At 35.6% G+C, this 24,096-nt stretch overlaps 1 protein-coding gene across 3 annotated transcripts; it reads right to left on the minus strand.

The window, feature by feature from the left end:
- Nucleotides 1-146: 146 nt before the first annotated feature.
- LOC118036916 (calcium-transporting ATPase 3, endoplasmic reticulum-type) lies at nucleotides 147-23,313 on the minus strand. Of its 3 annotated transcripts, none has more exons than XM_035042779.2 (34): nucleotides 23,166-23,310; nucleotides 23,018-23,068; nucleotides 22,838-22,871; nucleotides 22,476-22,493; nucleotides 19,545-19,681; nucleotides 18,518-18,592; nucleotides 18,178-18,223; nucleotides 17,293-17,352; nucleotides 17,112-17,192; nucleotides 16,352-16,437; nucleotides 15,854-15,955; nucleotides 15,357-15,410; nucleotides 14,651-14,752; nucleotides 14,104-14,162; nucleotides 13,503-13,647; nucleotides 12,921-13,028; nucleotides 11,520-11,672; nucleotides 11,261-11,365; nucleotides 10,377-10,573; nucleotides 9,604-9,715; nucleotides 8,939-9,037; nucleotides 8,698-8,843; nucleotides 8,468-8,525; nucleotides 7,360-7,452; nucleotides 6,801-6,851; nucleotides 6,179-6,310; nucleotides 5,916-6,017; nucleotides 4,648-4,702; nucleotides 4,016-4,101; nucleotides 3,308-3,456; nucleotides 2,901-3,006; nucleotides 2,748-2,801; nucleotides 2,092-2,140; nucleotides 147-694 (listed from the first exon to the last, which is right to left on the minus strand). In XM_035042779.2, the coding sequence occupies exons 1-34, from the start codon at nucleotides 23,196-23,198 to the stop codon at nucleotides 627-629; spliced, it is 3,006 nt and encodes a 1,001-aa protein (XP_034898670.1). In that variant the 5' UTR covers nucleotides 23,199-23,310; the 3' UTR covers nucleotides 147-626. The 3 variants fall into 3 exon arrangements, with proteins under 3 accessions (XP_034898670.1, XP_073260304.1, XP_073260305.1); XM_073404203.1 differs by lacking the exon at nucleotides 147-694 and adding an exon at nucleotides 728-1,841 and having other exon boundaries at nucleotides 23,166-23,311; XM_073404204.1 differs by lacking the exons at nucleotides 147-694; nucleotides 2,092-2,140; nucleotides 2,748-2,801; ... (2 more) ...; nucleotides 4,016-4,101; nucleotides 4,648-4,702 and adding an exon at nucleotides 4,735-5,827 and having other exon boundaries at nucleotides 23,166-23,313.
- Between the last annotated feature and the right edge of the window lie 783 nt (nucleotides 23,314-24,096).

Here is a 24,096-nt window from a genome sequence, read left to right on the forward strand (position 1 = left end):
TAAGTAGACATGACCTACAGTTGATAAAAAAGACATAAATTTTAGGAATTACTAATACAAACGATTATCCAGTTTTGATTGGATATTAAAAAAAGATGATTATTTAAAAGATTAGCATGTAAAGTTCAGATAAAGTGCCTAAATGATTAGAGAGAGAAATTTGACGAATTATATTAATACAAAAATAAGAGATCCTCTAATGCATATAACTTTCTCGCATGTTGGGTCGACCTTGTTTTGTTAAAATAATGTAATGCATGACAATTGACTAGGGTTTATGGACTGATGGCCCAGTTTAGCAACAGAAGCTTCCTTTCCAAGAGAGCTTCAAGAACAAATCACTATCAACCAGTTAACACCAACATTTCTTTGGGCACTGATGATGGAAACTCAACATAAACGGGCCTATTTTGCTATTTGGTACAACGATCTTGCATGGTGCGAGGAAACAAATTGCGAGTTGTGCTGGATAACCCCATTCTCTATAACTTCCATCCTTGCAGACAAATACATGCAAAGGGAAACCAGTTGAAGGTTCATTCAACTTTAATGTATTAATGGAAGGAAAAATTGTGTATAGTAGGACTTGACGCAGGTACGAAACTTGATTGCACAAAGCTTCCTTCTCACTTATCACGCAATTCTCTTTTTGGAAGCAAATCAGGTCTTCTGAATCTCAAACCCAACCTCAGGCCTGCAACGTAGGAGCAGAGAACTATTAGCAATTTGTTTGATAACTCTTTCACTCACTATATATTTTGCAACAGAATCGAGTTTATAACCATTACCAGCATTTGCGTGTGTGTGTTTAGTGCAAGTGCCTGCAAATGAATAAATAAATATTCGTGCATTTATATGCTCCCATCGTATTTGAACCACTTCAATGATGTGAACATCTAATCATCTACCCCCTCCCTTATTTAAAGAAACGAGCAGCAGTATTAGGATCAAACCATCGACACATACCTCTCCCATAACTAGAGACGGAAATAACACTTTACGCTGGGGGGGGGGTAAATATGTGTTCCCTTCATACTCAGCACCATTACTTGTCTCCCAGCCTCCGACCACCTAACTGTCCCCTTGAACCCACCTCCCAGTCACCCACTCGCACCAACCCTCATCCCACCCCATCTCTTTCACGTCATTCTATTAATAAAGGCTCAATGCTACCACCCCCAGTGGGATATCCTGCCTGTAAGAGAGCCCCTTGAAGCATGTGGATGGTGACATGTTTGTGTTCAAGGGATTGGGTGAAACAGGTAGACGCTCCAGTTTCTTAAGAATACTATACTTCATGGACGTGGCAACCATGATGGAGAAGCTAAAGACGATGTGGGTTAATAGTAAACAAAACTTAGCATATGTTGCCCATTTTGGAGGGAAGACAGAAAAGCAGTGAATAACATCCTTAAACCGAGGGTAGGAGCTGAGAGATTACGGAGCGCAAGTGGAAGAAAATGGGTGCAGCCACTACACAACAGCTTTTATGTGTTGACGTGTGAGAGACAAAGAGGAGAAAGCAAAGCAAGTGACACAGATACCAATACTAAAATGTGACTTGACATGCAGAGAGGGCATTGGTTGAAGAGGTTTGTGTTGGGGTAACCTGAAAACTCACTTTGATTGAAGACCACTTTGTTCAAAGGATTCTCAGTTGAATTAAAATTATGGGGGTGGTTGTGCTAGTTTTTGCAACATCTCAAGAGATGGACAGGTCCCACAGGATTGGCTAGATGATTGATTAATGTGCCTAAATGCTTGCAACCTAGGGATCTTGGTACCAGTGTCTGAAGAACTCTAGATTTTTCTCTCTTATTAGAGGCTCGACTGGGAAGTTGCTGCATTGTGTTGTGGCACCATTGGTTAGATTCGTATTTCTACTCATTGAGATATCATAAGTCAGAAGCATAAGGTGAGTATTATGAGAGGTTAATTTTTTTGTCTAGAGGGGTAGGGAGTTGAGGCAGTTGACATCTTCTCTTCTTAGTCCAGTTTTGATTTGCAATTGGTAATTATTATCTTAATAAAATCTCCCACCAAAGAACAAGATGTTGAAAAGAGAATGACAAAGCAAAACAACAAACTTACCAGTGGAATTTCTTGAGAAGAATTTCAGGATTTCATCAATAATTATGACCTACACGAAAAACAATACATTAGAAGTACAATAAAGGGAAAACGAGCTTAAGATAATTGAAAGGCATTCAATCAGGCACTACATTCGTACAACAAAGCAAAAAAAAATAATCAAAGATGCAAATGGCTTTACATTGTATAAATTCAGGAAAGGTAACCTTTCTCTATTTTAATTCATCCAAGGATGGAATATATAAGCAAAAGGGGCATAGCAGTGGCATCAAGTTCATGAGAAAACTGACTAAGGGGTTGCCATGATCCTAGCTTGTATGCAGTATTCTTAAACTATAAAACCTCCCAACCCAACTTCCATTAAAATCTTAGTCCAACGGTGCTTGTGCCACATCTATGAAGAAGACAGAAGCATGAAACATAAGAAAACATATCACCCACGATGGAACCTTGACAAGATGTCATTGTTTTTACCATATTAGAAGGTAAAACCAGTACAAGGCAATGTGGTTCTGAGCAAAATTCCAGCAACTATATTCAATGTCTCGAGAATCTCATTGCATACAAAATTATAATCAAAACACACATTCGTATCAGCAAAGAGGAAAACAAGTTCTGAAATTAGTAAACTGGGAAAGTTAAGATTCACTACATACAGGGAAGGAAAGATACAAGACAACTTTCCACTCAGCCCAAGATAATGGCGTTACCTGAAACAAGATATGTTGCAAATTGTTCTATAAGCTCCTTATGGTTATGGGTAAAAATAAAATTATTAACTCATGGGATGGCAAGGAAAGAGAACTTACAGAGAAAAGAATAGATAGCGGGTGCACATACAAGATCAGTATATGAAGGAGCATAGTCAGGACAATTGAAGCAACAAGCCATAAATTACTCCAGGGAGGGATAACACTGTAATAAAAGGGGAAAAACATTGCAGCACCAAGTCAGTCCAAATGCAACTTCTATTTTATTTTTTGATGGTGAAAAAGAGTGGGAAAGGAAAAAAATAATCAATTAAATGGGAAAAAAAGTGATCAAATTTGACAAATGTTGATGCAATGTAGAGAATCTAATGACAAATGTTGATACTAAATTTTAATGTATCCAACTTACCATCAAATTATACACAATGCATTCTAAGCAACTGAGCAGATTGATGCAACTAAAGCACTAAATGTTCACTAACTTCGCAATTAAACTGGATACTCACAGAAGAGATTGATTCTCACTGAGATTATTCAAAGCATTAAACATCTCAACAACAACAAGCACTGTCATGGATACAGTTGATGGATGCCTATCATCAAATATACTGCACGGGTAAGTTGTCTCCCTTGTTGAGCAACTGTCAAAATTCATCTGCGATAAATGAATACATAAAAGTTCTGACATGGAATATGAAGAACATGCACAGCACTAGTAAAAGTGAAATATATTTATCTATGCTGAGCACAAAGAAACCAAAACCCAGACATTCCATGCTAACTGAAAAAATGGCCTAGTACTAGTCATTTAGTTTTTTTCTATTAAATTTTTTTCCTGAAAGGATCCCATCAATTATTATAAGCACAAAACTTGACTAAAAAAATTTAGTATCAACTTCAAGTTTGGCACCACGAGATTTTCAAGGAAGAATTAATGATGTTAATCTCGAAATAATGAATAATAACAGAAGAAGAGCCGCAGAAAGCTGGAAATATTCAAGCCTCTAGAGAGGGACTCAAAAGACTGAAAGTAAACAAGCACCTGCAGGGCACTGATTATGGGAATTGTCTGGGCACAAAATTGCACCTTAACTTCTATTAACCATTGCCTTGATGATCAGATCTCCAGATCAAATTATATAAGGAGATTGTGCCCAGAAAAGACTCAACTTTCACCTATCAGAAAGAACACCCAGTAAACAATTAAATCTTACCAGTTCTTTGTATGCTACTTTGGGACCCGTATCAGAATATACAAACCACCACACGAACCCCGCAACGGTGGCAAGGCCAACATAAGCTGCATCAACCAGATACTGCATCAAACACTGCTAGAATTCGAAAGCATTCAGCATTAAATTTATTCAAATTCGAATCATGCACATTATAATCAGAAGAAAAGGTTAACTATTTCTCCTTTTCCAGAATTGCAAACTGATAAGGACCTGAAGATTGTGATTCCTACATAGTACATTATGAGCTTGAGGATGAAATGCAGAAATCCCTAATTATATATCATACCAATCTAAGGCGTCAAACATTTTTAAGACAAAAGATCCTGTAATTTTTTAAAAAACATTACCCTTAATTGCCTGTACTAATTTAATTAGTTTCTCAAACACTTGATTTAATTATTCAAAGAAAAGTTTTTATCATTCATAAATTGTTCACTATAATGTGAATTTCACTATGATAGTGATGCATTCATGTCATATGCAGGTAAAATACAACCTTGAGTTAATCACTTTGCAGGGAACATGAAATTATCAAATCATACAAAAGTAACGCATATGATCAGTAAGATAGCAATCCACACGCAATAGGTTTATCATTCATTATATATTACCTCCAATTACCAAATAACGAAAGAACAACCAACCACTAACAACTGCTTCGTTTACCTGCACATTAAATTGAAAAAATTGATATTCAAAACTGATAACTGGAAAGAGTGACACTGTGAGAGTAGAAACTACAACTCACCTATAAAAATCTTATAAAACATGGAGTCTTGACTAGTGAACATGTGCTCAACTTTAAATCAAAGATATGCACACAGAAAAGGGAACTGTCAAACCAAACTATCTAGCCTTTCATTCCATTGTTTATTCGTTTCTTTTTTCTTTCTTTTCTTTGAGAGGGAGGGTTATCTAGCTCTTTCTTTATTCTTCAAGGTAATTAAAATTAATTAAAGAGGTCAAGAGGCACAGCCCCTGTCTACAAGAAGTCTACTGCAGAGAACAATCTTAGGAAAAGGTGAAGAGGTGAACAACAATTATAAATATGTGAGGATGAAAGAAAATTAATGAGCCTGTTTGTTTCTGCGTTTCAAAAGTGTTTTTGAAAAAAATTGAAATTTTTTTAATTTTTTATTTACTTCAAATTAATATGTTTTTAGTGTTTTCAAATCATTTTGATGTGCTGATGTAAAAAATAATTTTTTAAAAATAAAAAAACATTATTGGCATGCATTTTGGCACGAAACATTATTTGAAAAGCAACCGCAACCACACTACCAAACAAGCTCATGTAGGTCAGACCATATCAATGGATGTTCCCCTCCTTCAAAGATTCATTACGCCAATCTCCACAAGCATCAGGCCAAACCTAACGTAGCTTCCCACCTCCTTGTAATACTCATTCATGCTTACTACTAACTATTTCAAAGCTTAGTGGAGAACTTAGCAAGGAAAATATATAACAACAAACAAAACTCTAAACAATCCAGCAACCCAAAATAACCACCTCATGTACATAAATGGCATTGATTAACAACAATTACTGCTACTTAAGTGTTCAAATTATCACAATAATATCCGTGGAGCACCTTTTGGCCATAGCACCCACACCCTAGCCTTATCATATGGCATATTAGTATATCACAACATAATAAGTCCTAAGCTTAAACAAATTGTCTATTATCCAGCCCACCTAATGTTCATTACTTCATTTATGCCAGCCAATCTATTCATCTTCTCACTTTTATTGAGGGGTTGGGTTGCATTGCAAAATGCACCAGATGAGTGCTGGCAACCATCATACAAACAAAAAAACCCACCCTGTTAGACAGATCTATTAAATAAACTAACGCTTTCCAAATCATGAAATCAATACCTTTCGAGGTTTAGCCTTCATTACATCAGAATCCTGCTTGTTGAAACCAATAGCAATGGCAGGCAACCCATCAGTAACCAAATTGACCCAGAGCAGTTGGACCTGGATGTGATAAACAAAAATAAAATTACAGCTCTTTCAACTGACCAGCATCTTCTACCCAACTCAATGTAGAATTATTTAATCCCAAGTAATTCCATATCTTTCTTTATTCAAAATGAGTGCACTATTGAAATATTAAAGCAGTGAGCTAAAGCACTCACAGGAGCAAGGGTATCAGGTATTCCAAGTACAGCTGCCACAAAGATACAAACTACTTCACCGATATTTGAGGAGATCATGTATCTAATGAATTGCTTTGTATTATTGTATATAGCCCTTCCCTCCGCAACAGCCTGCTTAGGAATTAACTTGTTAAGAAATAGAATCGCACAAACAATAACTGAAAACTTAGGTACTTATTGATGGGGATCCACCCCCATCAACCTACGCTTGGTGCAAGACAATTCTTACACCTCCAAGTAACATTTTATATTATCAAATTTTAACAGACCAATTAAATTTAATACATCATTCAGAGAAGTCACAGGTTTCAATTTTTAAGTTAATTGGATACAGTAGATGCTCTAACCAACTGTTCGGTAAAAACTTGTTTACGATCATAGGATATCAAGTTCAATTTGAAGAGCTATATATATGGAGTAGTTGTCTTATACTGATGACTGGAGAATTGCTAACATTCAATCTTAGGACATGTATATGTTATAGTCTAGCTGTATAATATGCCTTTCTCGATAACAAAAACAATAGGAACCAGCAGCTAGTACAGAAATATCAATAAGCAGCAGAACTACTGCAGATAAGAGGGGGCGGGGGCTCCTATACCGCAACAATGGAAGCGAAATTGTCATCCGCCAAAACCATATCTGAAGCACTCTGAAACAAGGATACAGATGGTCAGAAACTTAGGGGGTATTTGTAGTTAATAAAAATATTGGGATAATGAAATAACAGAATCTGATAAAGCATGCGCCTGCTGATAACAATTTATCATGTTTTACACTATTAACTGGATCAGCTAACACAAATCTTCTGATATTATTCATGTAAAACTATGAAGCTGATCATTAAAGTTGCACCACCACATGTAGCTTCCCCTTTACATTAAGAACTGGAAAAAAACTCTATGCACTGAGTCATTCAGGTTACAATTCTGCAGAAGACATTTTTTTCTTAATAATAAAAGAAGTTCATTCAGGTGACACAGGAACCGAATCAACTGATTAAGTTCCATCAGCTTGTTAAAATTTGTAACCATATATAAATTTATATGTGCATGTGGAGACAAGGATCGTAAAGAAGAGACATGATTTATGGACACCACACAGAAACAGTTTATCATCCATGAATGTACAATTGAATGCATCCATACAAGGTGGCTCACCTTTGCAACTGCTGTTCCAGATCCCATGGCAATTCCTATATCTGCTTTCTTTAGTGCAGGTGCATCATTGACACCATCACCAGTCATTGCCACCTAAACAAGTCGAGATCAATGATCTTTAACATAGATGGGAAAGTAATATAACTACATGAAAAAACTAAAAGCAGAAAACACCACACCACATGTTTGAAATAAATCATAAATGTAAATAAATCAAAAGTCCTACAGTCACTCAAAATTACATTAAACAGGAAATTTTAGTCAGCTAAAGCACTGCAACAAACATAAGCTTAACCAAGGTGTGCTATTATTTTTATGTAAATATCAAAGCTAATGTGTCATCTAATCCTCAGCTTCATATTCCTAATCCAGAGCAACTGTCATTTCATGTGTCTGCTTAACAAGCCCCAGGTCCTTCACACCGCAATTCAGATGTGCATGTGCTTTCTTGTCCTGTATTCCATCCAGGATAGAGATACCATGTCTATATTTAATGCCTCAACACCATACTCTTTTCTATTGTTTTATCATTGCCTTGTAACCGTCCATGTTAATTGAACAGCTTCTTACATTACAGTAACCATTCTTTGTTTCACAATGGAAACTGGTTCTTGCTATCATTTCTAATTGTTCTCAGTAACTGCTAGCACAAGCTTTTCACAAATCCAATTATTTATCAGGATCTCATCTTTATATCACTAAGAAGTTATTAATCTATATTGCATACAAAAAACTGGATCTTGCCAAACATATTCTGGAAAAACAATACATTATTTAGAGTTCTAAAATGTCCTTAATGACTTGGCTTTGATAGGTTACTGGCTTGTGATTTATCCTCACATGGAACCCCACATCACCTTCTTAGACTAACCTATCAAGATATCCCACGAGAAGTTTTGTCCATTGTACGACTCTTAAAATGGTAATTAATTCTTTTTACTTCTAATTCAAACTTTACCATCCAAAACTTACAACCCATAAAACAACACAAGTGTTTGTTTCAATAATAGCATAGATATTGTTTGAAGCTTAGCTCATGCATTGCACACATATATTTGCTTGTATAAATATAGATATACATTCTGCTGAAAGAAAATACTAGGTCTACCACTTCATTTTGATGTTGTAAGGCCTCCACCAGCATCCTTTTATGACTAGGTTCAACCCTAACAAAACAGAGAAAAGAGGATGTTACCAAACAAGCTTGTAAAATTCCAACAAAATAATAAACATTTGTGTGTAGGAAAAGACAGCAAGGTTAAGAAAATAAGAAGATGCCATGACGCTTAATATACCAATGAAATGTATGATAGTAATAAAATACAACATCAACCATGCCTGGTAAAAAGTGCCATGCGTTGCAAAGCCAGTGTTTGCTGCAAAGCAGGAAGCTCTTCGAACTCAGAAGCAGTGTATGAGCGTCCAGCAAAATCTTCCAAATGATCAAAAGCACCAATCTTATGACAAAGTGATTCTGCTGTTGACTGAGGAAGTAAATGTATTAGAAAGGCAACCAGAAAGAAGAGAAACTGTTACTTATACCATATTACATAAATAATTGTTGCTCAATTTAAGTTACCTTGTTGTCCCCAGTGACAACTATAACACGTATACCAGCAGTCATGCATGAAAGCATAGCATTTCTCACTTCCTCTCTAGGTGGATCAAGCATTCCAACCTTTTATTGAAGAAAAGGTGAAAATGCAAAGAAAAAGTGAGAAGTGGAAGAAGAAACCCAAATTTCAAAAGTGCAGGAATTCTGAAGCACAAATAAAGAAAAGCAGGGGGGTTGCACTAGCGCACAAGGACATGTAGGCCCACAGGGTGCACACAAATGGTCATGTACCCACAACCATATGTAATGCAGTGCAAAAGAATAAACTGGATCTAAGAGAAGGTTCTAAGAACATAAAAGCATAAACATATGATGGGAAACCGCATAGATTTAAGAGTGTAGTCACAAAATTTCAAAACTTTAGGTCTATTTTTCCTACTCATGTTTTCTGATTCAAAGGATGACACAAGGTAAAAAACAAATCAGAGGCAGCTCTTCCTTATTTATTCAACCACCTCCTTCCAGCAAAAACCTTTGTTCACCATGAAATTTATTTTTACACAAGTTACTTCATCTCCTCGTAGTACAAATGAAGGTAGCTAAGAGAAATGCATATAGATAAACATAAATGATCAAATGAAGGGCATTAAGAACAGACATCACTTAATCTAGTGTCAAAGAAAGCATACCAACCCAATAAATGTAAGGTCCTTCTCATCTTCAAAGGAGAGAGTCTGTTGACCAATGGGCATCTGTTTGAAAGCTAGAGACAGGCACCTCAATGTTTCTTTTCCTGCAAAACTGATCAACCAACATGGCATTCATACTGCGAACAAAAATGCCTGCACCGTGGATCTTAAATATGATAGTCAAGCCATTGGCTCTTCTTAGAAGAATTTATGAGAGCAGCGATGGTTGTGAAAGAAATTAGTAAGCATGGAGTGAAAGTCAAACTTTGCTAAAAACACCACCTTCGTGGGGAATCACCAATGCGGATGATTTAGCTCTATGGAAACTTGGGGAAGATAAATATATAGAAGGGCGGTGAAGAGAAGGAACCTAAGGAAAATGACTAATAGGGGAACATAACCCCACCTTGTGAAATATAGCCAATTAGATTAACCCTTCTAATAAAAGCCATGAATATATTTTTATCTTCTGCTAGACAGCTTGCTATAAATCAACTCAAACCCCAAAAACTTGCATGGTATAATTTAGAAATTACATGAACTAAATCTCTAAATGCATCACAAAACTTCAAATATGTTGTCAGTCCATAACATGTATTCTTCACACATCCTTCAAATGTAGTATAAAGATATCCGAAATGAATGCTAGCACCAAACAAATCCTAGAATGAAACATGTGTGCTTCCAAGTCTTACAGAACAAAAATTCACCATATTGCACCAAGCAATTGGGGCTCAAGTAACATCCACTAAAATTTTAGCATCATTTCTAACCTGTGGAACCTTGACTCTAACTCATCTCGGACAGCAACAGACAATGGAACGGTAGAACCATCATCATTGCAAAGAATATTGGAGCATCTAGAGACAATACTTTCTGGAGCACCTTTTGAAAACATAATCTTTGTCTGCTTCCGACTACATAAGACAGACATCATTTTTCGATCACGAGAGAATTCCAAAACAGAAACCTATAAAGCATCAAAATGTTAAGCTTGTGTCAGCAGTCAGATTTTTATTTTAATGGACAGCTTAAAAGTGAATGCTGCAATACAGAATATAACCTATTTCTCAAGGTCCATTTTCCGATATCACCTCCTAACAGCCAAATTTAAAATGTGAACAAAAATTTTATACAACCAATGGCCTTAAGAAACTTGTAATATTTCAAACAGAATATTAAAGAAAAATATATCAATAAATGAGAAATGGTGCACAATATGCCTTGAAAAACAAATAATTAAGTGCAAATGAGAGGACATATCCCATAATAAGTAATAGAGTATAGAAAAAAATGAAAAAAGAGCTGGACATATAGCATATGAAGTCAATTGCTTCACAAATCAACTGCCAATAAACCAGAAGATAGCATGTAGACAATCTCAAAATCAAGAAGAATCTGAAACAACAAATAAACTTGTAGCTCATAGGTATTATTACAAGTAAGAGAGGGGAGATCTTGATTTCTAATCACACCTTTGTCAATCCATCATTGATCTCACAAAAAACAAATCACAATCCATTTAAAAAATATTTATCATTCATGTTCTTCATTGCCATTCATGTTCACCATTCTTATACTATACAAGAGAAACTGAATTAACTTACTAACTCAAAATAAGGAAGAATTGCACAACATCCAATTTACAAAAACAAACCTTTTTGAATTGGCTTTCCCAATACTGATTACAGTACGACGCGCGCTCATGCTTGGTCAGCATATGCAGTGCAGAGGGCATGGAATCAAAACCAGGAAGGCCAACCTGGAAAGATGTGGCAAAAATAAACGACTTTACCCCAAATTCATTAAAAAGGTGAGGAGGGGAGATCATAATTGGAGAAAAGGGGGAAGGAAAAAAGTGAATAGCTATGGTAATGTCTAGCTGCTCTATAGAAGGCCCAGCTACAACAGCCAACCTTTTCTGCCAGAACACGAAGCGCCACTTCAGTGGATTCCCCAATTTTTTCATAGATTCCCCTGTCTGGATTATATTGTAAGATAGACTCATTGCAAACAGCCGAACACATTGCAATGTGAAGAAGACAAGGCAACTGTGCTGGAAATTCAATCTGCAGAAAAAATCAAGGTCAAAAGGATGCATCACTGACAAAAAATCCTAAAGGATCACACAAACCAACTAATAGCATGTTTCCATAAGGAATAAACACTGCAAGTGTATTTCTTTTAAGTGAGACAGATCGAATAAAATGGCATCAGGGGGGCATAATTTATAGAGAAAAAGATGTGAGCAAAACAAAGAATTAACTCTGCACCAGATACTTAATTTCCAATCCAATTTTCTGACAAAACGGACAAGGAAGAACAACCCCCCCCCCAGCTACTTTTAGCTTGCGGCAGAAGGTGTATTCAATATTTTGTCATGGTGTGTTAGCAAAATGTGACAAAATACTTAAGCTTCCATGTATAATCTTCATAGCTCGTTGAAAAGACCTAGCATTCTGATGACTCGTATCATCATTCCAACCACAATTCAGGAGCAGCAGGGCTACAAGGGATCCAGGCAACATTGTGCTCAAGTTTGTAGTTTAAATTAAAAATAACTACCACTAGCAATGGTGGTAGTGAATCTGGCAACTCTTACGAGAAAACAACGACAAGGCAAAAATAAAGATCAAATAGTGAGACTATCCCATTGAATGTTTTTTCCCTAGTCCGAAACATCTGCTGCTCATACAATCTGATTCAATTATAAAAGCTGAAATCAACATTCGATCAGTCTGGATTACATCTCCTGATATACAATTCTTCTGTATATGGAGACCCTAAATCTATGCATGCCAAACATCACGCAAGCCAAGCTCAAACTAGAAGGCACACTAGACAACCACAATCGTTCACTTCTCTGCACATGGAAAACATTACAAATTCTCGCAACATTTGACTAACCCCGCATAATTACCTTTCTATGACAACTATTTCTTTTCCATGGTGGTTACAAGAGCTTGAAAAAACGAGCTGTAGAGATAGTTTTACTCCAAAACATTTTTTTTTTCTTTTTTTGAAATGAAAATGGGTGCCCAGAGGCCTGAATCCTGTAGCCAAGCAGTTACAAGACCAAGGCAGGCATGATTATCAAAGTAAAGTCAATGAGTAAAAAGGCGAAAGTAAAACAAGAAAGAGTTAGAAGGGACTAAGGATTGAGGTTTAAAAAAACAACCCAACCTTCACTTTTCTTCCTTTTTCTTTTTTTCCCAAATAAACAGAAAACAGAAAACACAACAGGCCTTCATAAACTGTTTACAGACCTTTAAACTAACCTTCCACTATAACCCAGCAATCAAAAACAAAATAAGTACCTGCAATCCACTGCTGCCAAAAATCATGCCTTCTGGAGCATAACTTGTCCCACTTACACTGTATTCAGCAATAGTTGGACCACGATGAACAGAATGAACAGCACATATCTGGGAAGACAGAGTAGAAGGAAATTTATCATTTATTAGTCAAGGTATTTAACTAAGAAAACCAAGAAAAAAAGTGCAGCCAGAAAATGTCTTGAATCAAATGCTGTGACAAAGGAATGAATGTTGCTGTTTTCTCCCACAGAGTATCAGATACTAAAGAATCTTCTAACCTCTATAGATCTCAGAGATCGTGTCCCTTGAAAAATTATATACAAAGAAAAAAAAAATGGCCTAGGATTCCTGTTACCCTCTGGCTAATTCAAACATCGCTATCATCACTATTTTCTCTCACTGAGAATTAGATGATAAAGTCTCCTCGACAGATCTCAGAGATCAAGACCCTAGAAAATTATGTACAATGACAAAAAAAAAACGGATGGCTTAGGTTTCCCATTATGCTTTGACTCAAACATCGATATTGTCCCTTTGACTCATAACTTTGCATTCAGTATTTACATGTTTTGAGCTGATTACCTTTGAGACTGACATCATATTAGTTGTCAATGTTCCGGTCTTATCACTGCAGATTACAGTAGTGCAGCCTAAAGTCTCCACAGATGGCAAAGACCGCACAATGGCATTCAACCGAGCCATACGCTTTGTTCCAAGAGCCAAACACCTAAATGAGAAAGAAATACAATGAAGTTTGCTAATCTTCCAAAGTGATACGGTCATGTTATACCAATAAAAGATTAAATAAATGGCCTTGAGAAAGCATTCAAAACTTCTTTATCTAGAAATGACTTCATTGTGTACTAGACGGAGGGTAAATGTAGAACTTTCAGATTAAGCAATTAACTTTCCTTCTTACTATAGATAAATTAGTTTTTCTGGCTTCACCATGGTTCTATGTTTCAGGAGTTTTCAAGGTGCCTCCTTAGTGGATATGCAGGAGGATCAGAAAGCTCTTTTGTGTACTTAAATTAAATTTCTTTTTTTAATATATACACGTGCACACACACATCATCAGAACCATTCAGCAAGCAGACACCTACGTAATATTTGTTAAGATCATAGAAGCCATGTAAAGTTCATGGAAAATTTATTTCACTGAAATAAAATACAAAGCACTCACGTTGTAACGACTGCTGGAAGCCCTTCAGGAATTGCTGCAACCGCAAGGGCAACTGCAATCTAGGCAGGCACATCAAGTAGTTCAGAGTAAACAGTAGTGGTAGAAGTGGATCATAAAACAGAAAAGTAGTTCAAAGGCCACTAAAAGAGCAATTCAGCTACCCAGATACAAAGTACGATATGGATTATAGAATTAAAGTAATATTAATAATAATATGATGATGAGGTTTAATTTACTTATTTTTCACATAGTGGAAATGAAATTTAAACCAGAACCCCTTGTGCACATGCATGTCTGAGAAGACATCCCAAGAGTATTCAACAGATTCATACTGAAACAAACTTACAAAATAGGGGTGATAGTTTCAAGTAACTAAGTAGTTGAAAGTTTTAGGGACCTTTCCAATGCTGTGGTAAAATTATGGGGTTATTCCATTGGTGGGACTATGACCGCGTAATTATCCACAAATACCACAGTAGAGAAAAGCAGATATGGTTTCTATTCCGACAGCAAAGAAAAAGATCAGATCCCATCCACAGAACAATACCTTGAAATAGTGGATTGCACCACGCAAGAACCCGCCATGAGAAGGGTCACGGAAGTGACCAATGTTTACAATCCACACAAGTATACAAATCCCTGCAATAACCTAAATTGCACAAAATATTCAGCATGCAATTCATTGCATAATACTTCAAGGGTATCAGCTTATGTTTGCAAAGAAATAAGAGTTCCCGGTGTCAATTAATACAAAGGGAAAATTTCTGATAATCTATGGAACAATGCCAACCAGACGGTGTTAAACAGCAGATAGATAAGAGATGATTTCCATTAAAATTGTATTTCCTAAACCATTACCAACAGCCAAACTTTGTCCCTTGGCATGAAAAAGAAGGAAAAACTGGATGTGGATCAAGCAGTCTTAATAAATCCTGCAATAAATGCAACATGGCTTTGCAATCTGACATGAAAGGAGCATTTTCCTCTGTCATTATAGATAAGCCCAACCTAGACCAAGATTTCAGAATATCTGCAGTTTAAATCCATTTATCCAACTTTAAGATGGCTATGGGAGAGGGGATCTTACTATTTTTTTTCCTATTTTTTGACAGGTATGGATGGAACTTTCCTTTTCTTTTTCGAAGTATGGGATGGCAGAACAATTCTGCCTACCATTTTGAGTTCCACTTAAGCAAAAGCAAAATATAATGTTGCCATGCACAAAATGAGAACGGCCAGCTGATGAGCAATACCTTAGCCAAAAAAGTGCCAAATTCATCCAACTTCTTCTTCAATGGAGTCGCTTCCTGAAAAGAGTTGCAGAAACAAACAGCATACACAAACACTGAATATGTATAATTTCAACCAAGGAGTTCTCTTCTAGTAGGAAACATTAAACCATTAGACACAGAACAACTAGAAAGATACATAAATTACATTTTCACCAAAAAAATGTGTGTCATGAGACAAGATCACTCATATACATCAAGAAAACACCTAGCTTACAAGAAGTATTGCCAAAAGCTCAACAATCTTACTATGGCACTTCATCCTGTCTAGTTATAGCTCATCAGCAAGTCACATAAATAGGGTTCAATCCAATTACATAAAGCACAAACTTAAAGACTCTAGAGGAAGTCGTGGGGTGAAAATAAGACATCTGGGAAAAGCAGGACAAGCTTAAAACAAAGTTAACAATTTACTTGCAGATCAGATATTTATGAAAAGACAGAAAATTGATAGTGCTTACATCATCTGTCCGCAACATGGAATCACGGATGTTCCCCATTGCAGTATTGGCCCCAACTCCAACAACAACAGCTCGTGCCCTGCCCACAACCACTACTGTACCCTGGAAATCAAAATACATTTATTCAATGGCTCTAAAGAAGAAGAAGAAAATAATGGTTGAAATTTCCAGATGAAGAAAAAACACTCAAACTATGGCTCATTAAAAAAAAAGAAACAACAGAATGCTCCTGATATAAAGTATTTCCTCCAGATTACATAATCAATATTTAGTATAACATGGAGCTAGCTCAGTCCATTTAATCAATACAAGGGCCGTAGTAGAAGTCATATACAATATAAACAATTTACAGGAAACAGTTATCACAAGAGAAACAAGGGCAGTAGTAGAAGTCATATGCAGCATACCCAATTTACAGGAAAGAGTTATCACAAAAGAAACAATAGTTACATCCTGTATGTGAATTTGATGAAAACTGCAACAAAGGTAAGAAAATACCGAGAAAATAATATTTGTTTTGTCTTGGTACACAGCATTTGTTGCTATGGTGGACTCAAGCTCTTTTTCAACAGAACAGCTCTCACCTGGAGTCATCAAACAAAATCATCAGTTCAATCAAATCCTGGCACGCTTCAAAAATAAGTAATTAGAGAGAATCCCAAATGAAACATAGAAGAAAAGCATTCCCTGGTCAATTATTAACATAATTCACCAAATTCATCAATGTAAATGACAACAAAATAAACAAAAAGTCAACTCAAAATTGTATGATTATCTGTAGTAAATAAAACAGAAACTGTATGCAGCACCCATGAAACGTTGGGAGTACAAAGAGGCATGGCTTAGATGCTTAGCCTATAAAGAATGATCATGGGAGTGTAAGGTGTTTGACCTTGTCCACAACAAAATGCTAGAGGAATGTAACATATCGCCTAGCCCACAAGAGTGGCAATGCAGTGTATGGCACATGACATGGTCTAAATTGAAAAGGATTGAGGTGTGTCAATGCATGGCCTAGTCCATATACGAGTCACTATATGAATGCAAAGTAGCATGGGACATATATAGCCAAGTAGCATGCGAGTGTAAATCCACACTAGAATGGCAATGGAAGCACAAAAATCAAATTAATTTATTTATGAAGAAACCCATATTGGCGTCCTTCAGATTAAAGAATAACTTAATCCTTCCCCTGTCTGGGCTAGATGAATGTAATTGAACAAATCCTTTGCATTATCCAAAGAAAAGGCTGTTGTACCAGTGAGGATTGCTTGATCAACACGTAACTGATTACTTAGCATCTCAATCATTCTCATGTCAGCAGGAACCTTGCATCCCACTATTTTAGAAAACAAAAGAACCTCATGTCATATCCTCAGCATTTTCATTCACGATAATAAATAACTAACTCTGATCACTAGACCATATGATTAACATACCACTGACTTCCACAATATCGCCTGGAACAAGCTCGGTAGCAGGAAGTATGGAAAAACAACCTGTGACAATAGATGGACAAAAAGTTATAAAAAAACCCAACATATCTAGTGAATCAAATATATAATTTGTGAACTCTCAGCCAAACAGATGGAAAAAACATGTAGTATGGGCTTAAAGTAACAATTGCAAACAGCACGACTACCCACTCGTATAAGTATACAACTGTCAAATCAAGAAGTTTAGGTTTGGATTTCAGTGGGACTTGCAAAATTTAAGCCAGTAAAATAAGTGATGATGAGAGTATACAGAAAATGACATGCCTTGAACAACATATGTTTAGTCAATGAAGTTCAATACATCGAAAGTTAAAATACCACAAACACTCTGCACTCCAACAAAGAGGAATCTGACCAAGTCAAAAATTGAGGAACCCGCGAACTTACATGAGTTCAACCAGGAAGAACAGCTCCCTAAAACAAAGAAACACAAGGACAAATGTTCTTCATTGGGGTTCTTGACTACAGGAAACCCTTATTCAATGAAAAGGCAACAAGAATTTGACATTGCTAGTTTTTAATTACCCCTCAAGAGTAAAACGTATACCTAGAAACCAACCAAGTACAGCCCCACCCATTAAATGGTTAGGAAAAGGTCTAATGCTAAAGCGGCTAGTGATATCATTGAGAGAACCACAGTAGCATTGTCATAGCTAAAGGACAAACAACTATATAAAACTTTATCCAAAGCTAATAATCCCAAAAAATTGACAGAAAAATATCTACAACGGCAACAAAAAAGCACACACAATGCACCAAGAAATTAATATCATTATAACAAGGCCAGCATCACAACCATCTGGTTGTTTCTTTAAATTTTTGGTTTACCATTTCGCAGCACAGTAGCAATATCAGCTTGATAGGCACGTAATTCCTGCAAGCAAGAGGGAGATAACCATAATCAACACAATAGACCAATAAGCACCAACATTCCTAGGTGAAAACAAGAGATGCACAAGTAAGTACATTGCATTCATCCAATTTCATTCAAAGCTTAAACAGGCAGCTGCCACAAAATGTGTAAAAGGACAAGCAGAGTGTAGAGAATTATGTAAATTACATCATTAATAGATTGTTATTTACTAGAATAATTAAAAATCATATCTATAGTATCCATGTCCAGATGCCAGCTACTGTTTATTTGAATCATAAGAACTCCATAACTCACCTCAAGAGCCTTCTCAGCATTTGTTTCTGTAATTACACCTACAGCTGCATTTGCAGCCAAAATCAACAGGATGACCTGTGCATACAACAAAATCAGCATAGACATACTTAGACCATCAACCAAAAAATAAGTATGTAGACATGGAAACCTGAGTGATAGAAAAACCATATATATGAGTTGTATGTTGTGCCAACTACTACATACCATGCATGCCAAAAAATAAGAAACATATAGATAAAACACCAAAATAAATTCCGGATCACATCAGCCTGTTTCTTTGCATATTTCCATCTCCTTGTAACCAATAAAAATTATTTGGCCCATGATACCTCATTTTATATTGGATAGTATTAATACAGCGTCAACAATAGGCCAACACTGAGCATACCATCCTAAACTAGAAAATTGCAGTTTCCATTACCAATATAAATGTTGTTATTTTTAATCATTGATAAGGAACTCATGATGATTTGTCCATATTATCATCTCTTGTGAAAGCAGAATCGTATCTCTCATTTATTATTTGAAAAAAAAAAACTTAATTTGATTCACATGAATGAAACTTTGGTTTCCATGCAGCATGTAATGAAAGCATCTAAAATTTCAAAATACAAAATCATAGTCGTTGTATATATGAAACTAAAAAAATGGACGGATGAGAAGTCAATGAATATCATGCATTCAAAGTAAAACAACAAAAGACCTTTTTAAGAGAAGAAGTTCTTATTTTTACAAATTGAAGAGCAGGGATTCTCATATTAACCTTTTCTAAAACAGTAAGGATCCAGAGTTGACGCATTTCCTTAAAAATGTCTGATCTTTCACTAATGAACACTGTTCAATGTATGTCAATACTGAAACAATATACATATGCAACCTGACTTTAATTTAATCCTGACAAGGATGAAACTTATGGTTTTCCATGCATATCTTTCACTAATGAACACTGTTCAATGTACACTAGCTCGGTTTGTTGGCATGTAAAAGCAATCAATTCATTTGAAAGAAGAGAGAAATCATATCTTACAAAAGGCTCCAGAAAAGCTGCCAAGCCTGTTTCCCCATTAATCAAAGCCAAAACAAGAGAAACAGCAGCAGCAGCAATCAATATTTTAACAAGCAAATCATCAAACTGTTTTAGAACCAATTTCCAAAAGGGAGTTCCTGCATAGAGAGAAATGTGGAACATATAAGCCTCGAGAAGGTATTTATTTTTTCTAAATAAAACCATCCATTATCACAGATAGCTTAAATGCAATACAAAGCAGAATTATTGACCCTCAATTGATGTCAACTAATCAGGACGAAACAAGTTGAGTATCCAAATATCATTGCCAATCAAGAATCTTCAACAGGATCACATCCATGAATGATGATGCATTGAAGAGACACAAATAAAGAGTTCTCAAGAAACTCATCTTGTTGTCTTGAATAGACGACTCCCCACATCTCAAAATTCCATTTATTTCCTCTCTAAAACCCAACCCTCCAAAGGGCAAGAAAATAGCCCAAACATCAGCCAAAGCCTTATTCAGCACCAATAACCCCATTTAAAGCTTATCTTTGACCAATTTGTGAAAGTCTCTTGCAATTAACTTTGACCCAATACTGCATCAAACCATCAAAAACAATAAGACCCAACCTAATTGATGTAAAACAATTATCCCGAGAGTTTATGGACTGGATTGACAAGGCCAAGTCTGAAAAGAAGTTTGCAAAGAAACCCGAAAGCATCTGATATAAAGCCTGAAGTTATTGTTTTCATGTTTTATATATTTTTTTCTAATTATTTTTTTATTTTAATGATTTTTTTCCTACTTAGCTTAGGACTTTAAATTTAATTAGTATTTTACTATTTATGAAACCTTATCTATAAAGGATTTTAGGACTAATATAAATAAGGATGTTTAGTTTACTTTATAGAGATCAAGACTATTATTCAGTTTTAATAAAAATATCAGAGAATTTTCTCTAAATTTCTCTACAGCTAGATTTGTAACTTTAGAGCTTGAGAACCCTAGTTTTATCTTTGTTTTACGCTGCGTCAGGTGATATCAGAACGTATCAACATCCAGATCAATGGTGAACCGTGAAGAGAATCGTGGAGAAGGCGATGGCAGGCATCTCTATGATAGTGATCAGGGATCAGGGGATGCAGGCTGTTTGAGATTGGCTAAATCACCAGCAATGATAACAACTTTAGAAAGGCGAGTGCAAATTGGGTTTGGCGACGTTAACGCCATATTTGATGACCTTACAACCAAGCAGGCTTAAGGCACTAAGGTTGCGCGCAAAAATGAACCGAGGAAGAAGAGAGGCACGTGCCGACGATGGCGCCTGCGTAATTACAGGCATGGCCAGTATGATTACGGGTATTCATCTAATAAAGATCTATTTCGGCTTATGAGAGGCACAAACAGGAATTGCAAAGAGGAGAGAAACATGCTTGGAGACTTACCTCGGGCCGATCTTAGACCTATTCTTAAAATTTCACCAAGACAACAAATTGTCTATGTGAAGGGTGTTAATGAAGATAAGCTTTATAGGGGTTATGGGACCATGTCAGATCAAGACAAACAACGACAACCCGAGAGATAGAAATCAACTAACGTGATTCAAATTAGTATAAGCAAGACCGTTTGATGACAAGGATGTTTAGTGAAAACTAGATGGAGATTATGGAGAAGATTTATATGATGATGAAGATCTTGCAAACAAGGACATGAAGGACCTAGTAATTTCTATCAAGTTTTCTAGAGGTATTATGGAAGATTATTTTGGCTTTCCTTTAAGTACAATAGTTGAAGTATTTAAAGGACATGGATGACGTTGAACTCAAGTTTGAAGCAGAAAAATGTGGGAATGCACCACAAGTGAACTTCATATGAATGGAAAGAATAACATCAAATATGATTTTTTTCCTTATTATACACGCACCATATTATATTTTGAAAATCACAAATCAAAGACATGCTACTTCGTGAATAAGTTAGCTGCAATATTATATTTTAAGTATTTGTTCCCTTGGCGTGGAAAAGTTTAGTTTATGACAGATAACTAAAGGACAAATTTTTCTCAAATGGAGGAGACTGACGTAAAACAATTATACCAAGAGTTTATGGACCAGATTGACGAGGCCAAGTCTGAAAAGAAATCCGCAAAGAAACCTAAAAGCATGTGATTTGAAACCCAAAGTTATTGTTTTCCTATTTTAATTATTTTCTTAGTTAAATATGGATTATAATTATTTGTTTCCTACTTAGCTTAAGACTTTCAATTTAGTAAGTATTTTACTATTTAGGAATCCTTAGGATTCTAAGACTAATATAAATAGGGATGTTAGGTTTATTTTATGAAGATCAAGACTATTATTTAGATTTAATAAAAATATCAAAGAATTTTCTCTAGATTTCTTTACAGTTAGGTCTATAACTTTAGAGCTTGAGAACCCTAATTTTATCTTCGCTTTATGATACATCACTGACATACTTTGACTGCATCAGATATGGGCAAATTTTAAAGCAAGGTTGTTGTAGGCCAACCCAAACAACCTCCAGGATCAACAAGCAACTATAAAAATTTTCAACCTTTTCAATTAGGAAGTTAATAGTATCACTGCAGTCCAAGAAACTCTCTCTCTCCATACTTTTCTTCCCTTCATTCCCCCATCTTGATCATATTTTAGTTTAATTAGTTCAGATTCCATATTAACTCAACCATCCTGAACAAGTAGTACCTAAACAATATCCATAAACTCAACTCAACTAAGCCTTAAACACAACTAAGTTCCATGATCAAACATGAAGGAGAGGAGCCAGCAACTATACAAAAATTCACATGTGACTAACATACAATACAAAAGGCAAACAGATGAACCAGGAAGTTTCATATGATTAACACAAATGCAGTTTAAGCATTCAAAATCTAGGGAAACCAGTGATGTGTGCCATGTACTTACTTGTCTCTTCAGGCAGCACTGCAGACCACAAGTGAAGCGTCCAGCCAGAGGACACGAGCCATTCGATGGAAAAGAAAAGGGGGTTAAAATCCATAATAAATTTTAGTTTTTTTTTTTTTTTTTGACAGACAGGAAAAGAATCCAATATCACAAAGATGAGGATAGTTGCTGAAATGGAACATTTTAATCAGTATATGTTTTGTAGCACTACATAAAGATATCAAAATACTCGCAGATTACGAGCACTTGAACAAAATAACCAACAAACATTTTAAAAGTAAATGAAAAAACAAACACCTACAAGTGAACAATCTTGAAATGCAGATTCAACTAGATTAAAAAAAATCAGAGTCTGAACATACCGTTTTTACCATAAATTTTTGAATGTAGCGCCACCTGCAACAACACCACCAACAAAGATAATACATCTTAAGACTTTAACTTGAACCCTAATAATCAATTAGAGGGGGGGGGAAATCCAAGCCAATTTGTTTCACTTGTGCGCCAAGAAAATTCAGTTCAAAACAGAGAAGCACGCATACCTGAGAATCGTTGAGCCCTTTTCCAGGGTCAACCCCGAAAAAATCCAAAACCTAGAGAGAAAGCAGCCATAGCTTGTTACAACTTGATCCCCTCCATTGTTAAGCCAATATTGTAGCGTAAAGGAATCGAGAGAACGAGATTAGTTACCTCGGTGATGGATCTAGCGTACGCGTCTTCCATTGAGAGTCCGGGAAATTGAATCTAACAAATTTTATTACAGTCTCTACTACTTTTAAACATTTCTATAGTGAACTTGGCTTCGGTCTGAGATCTTAAGGGTCCAAATTTACGCATTTAAGTTAGTTTTTTATTTATTTTAAATGTTAATTATAAACTAAAATTAAAATAATCAAATTTTTATTTATTATTGCGAAACATTTTTCAAAATATTTTTAACTTTAAAAATAAATCAAAATATTTTTTAATATATTTTTTATTTATAATATTTTTTCAAATTAAATATATTTTTAAAACATACAACACAAAAATAAATAGTACCTTTAAAGTATGATTGTGCTAAATTAATTTAAATTTTTTTATTTAAAGATTTTTAAAAATATTAAAATAAAAGGTTATGAATTAATTTATTAGATTGATTTAATTTTTTTTCTATTTAGTTTAATTTCAAACATAGCATATCTGAAATCAATAAGTTATTAAGTTAAACCTTTTAACCAAATCCGTTTTAATAACATTGCTTTAAAATCAAATTTATAGTAACGGATAAAAAAATAAATTATTTTATATTTTCCTTTTTTCATTAATTAAACAGATATCACGGTCAATTACAGCTCCGTGTACATTTTCTGGAGAGCTCCGTACCGTGATTAAGGCTGCCTTGATTCTTTAGTGGACGTTGAACTTAAGCAAAGCTAACTGGCACTCGTGAGTGGGAGTCGAAAAACGAATGCTTGAATTTGAACGTAAAGCAACAAAGCCTGCAAATGGGCTAATTCTGGGGCATGAAATTAGGGCAGTGATGGGCAGTGTGCTTGATGTTTGTTATTTTGTCAAATTTGCACAAGGTCAACGGGAGAACCCAGCCCATCAGAAGGAATGGCAAACTCTGCCGTTAGTT

This window comes from Populus alba, chromosome 14 (genome assembly GCF_005239225.2).
Source record: "Populus alba chromosome 14, ASM523922v2, whole genome shotgun sequence".
NCBI classification, from domain to species: Eukaryota; Viridiplantae; Streptophyta; class Magnoliopsida; order Malpighiales; family Salicaceae; genus Populus; species Populus alba.

Bases quoted from the DNA above. Each gene is read 5' to 3' on its own strand.
- LOC118036916 (XM_035042779.2), bottom strand. From the start codon at position 23,198: ATGGAAGACGCGTACGCTAGATCCATCACCGAG. The intron at 17,353-18,177 runs GTAAACCAAAAA...CTATTGTCACAG, and splicing joins TGCTACTGTGCTGCGAAATG to GTTGTTTTTCCATACTTCCT. The intron at 6,018-6,178 runs GTGAGTGCTTTA...TATCACATCCAG, and splicing joins TACCTGATACCCTTGCTCCT to GTCCAACTGCTCTGGGTCAA.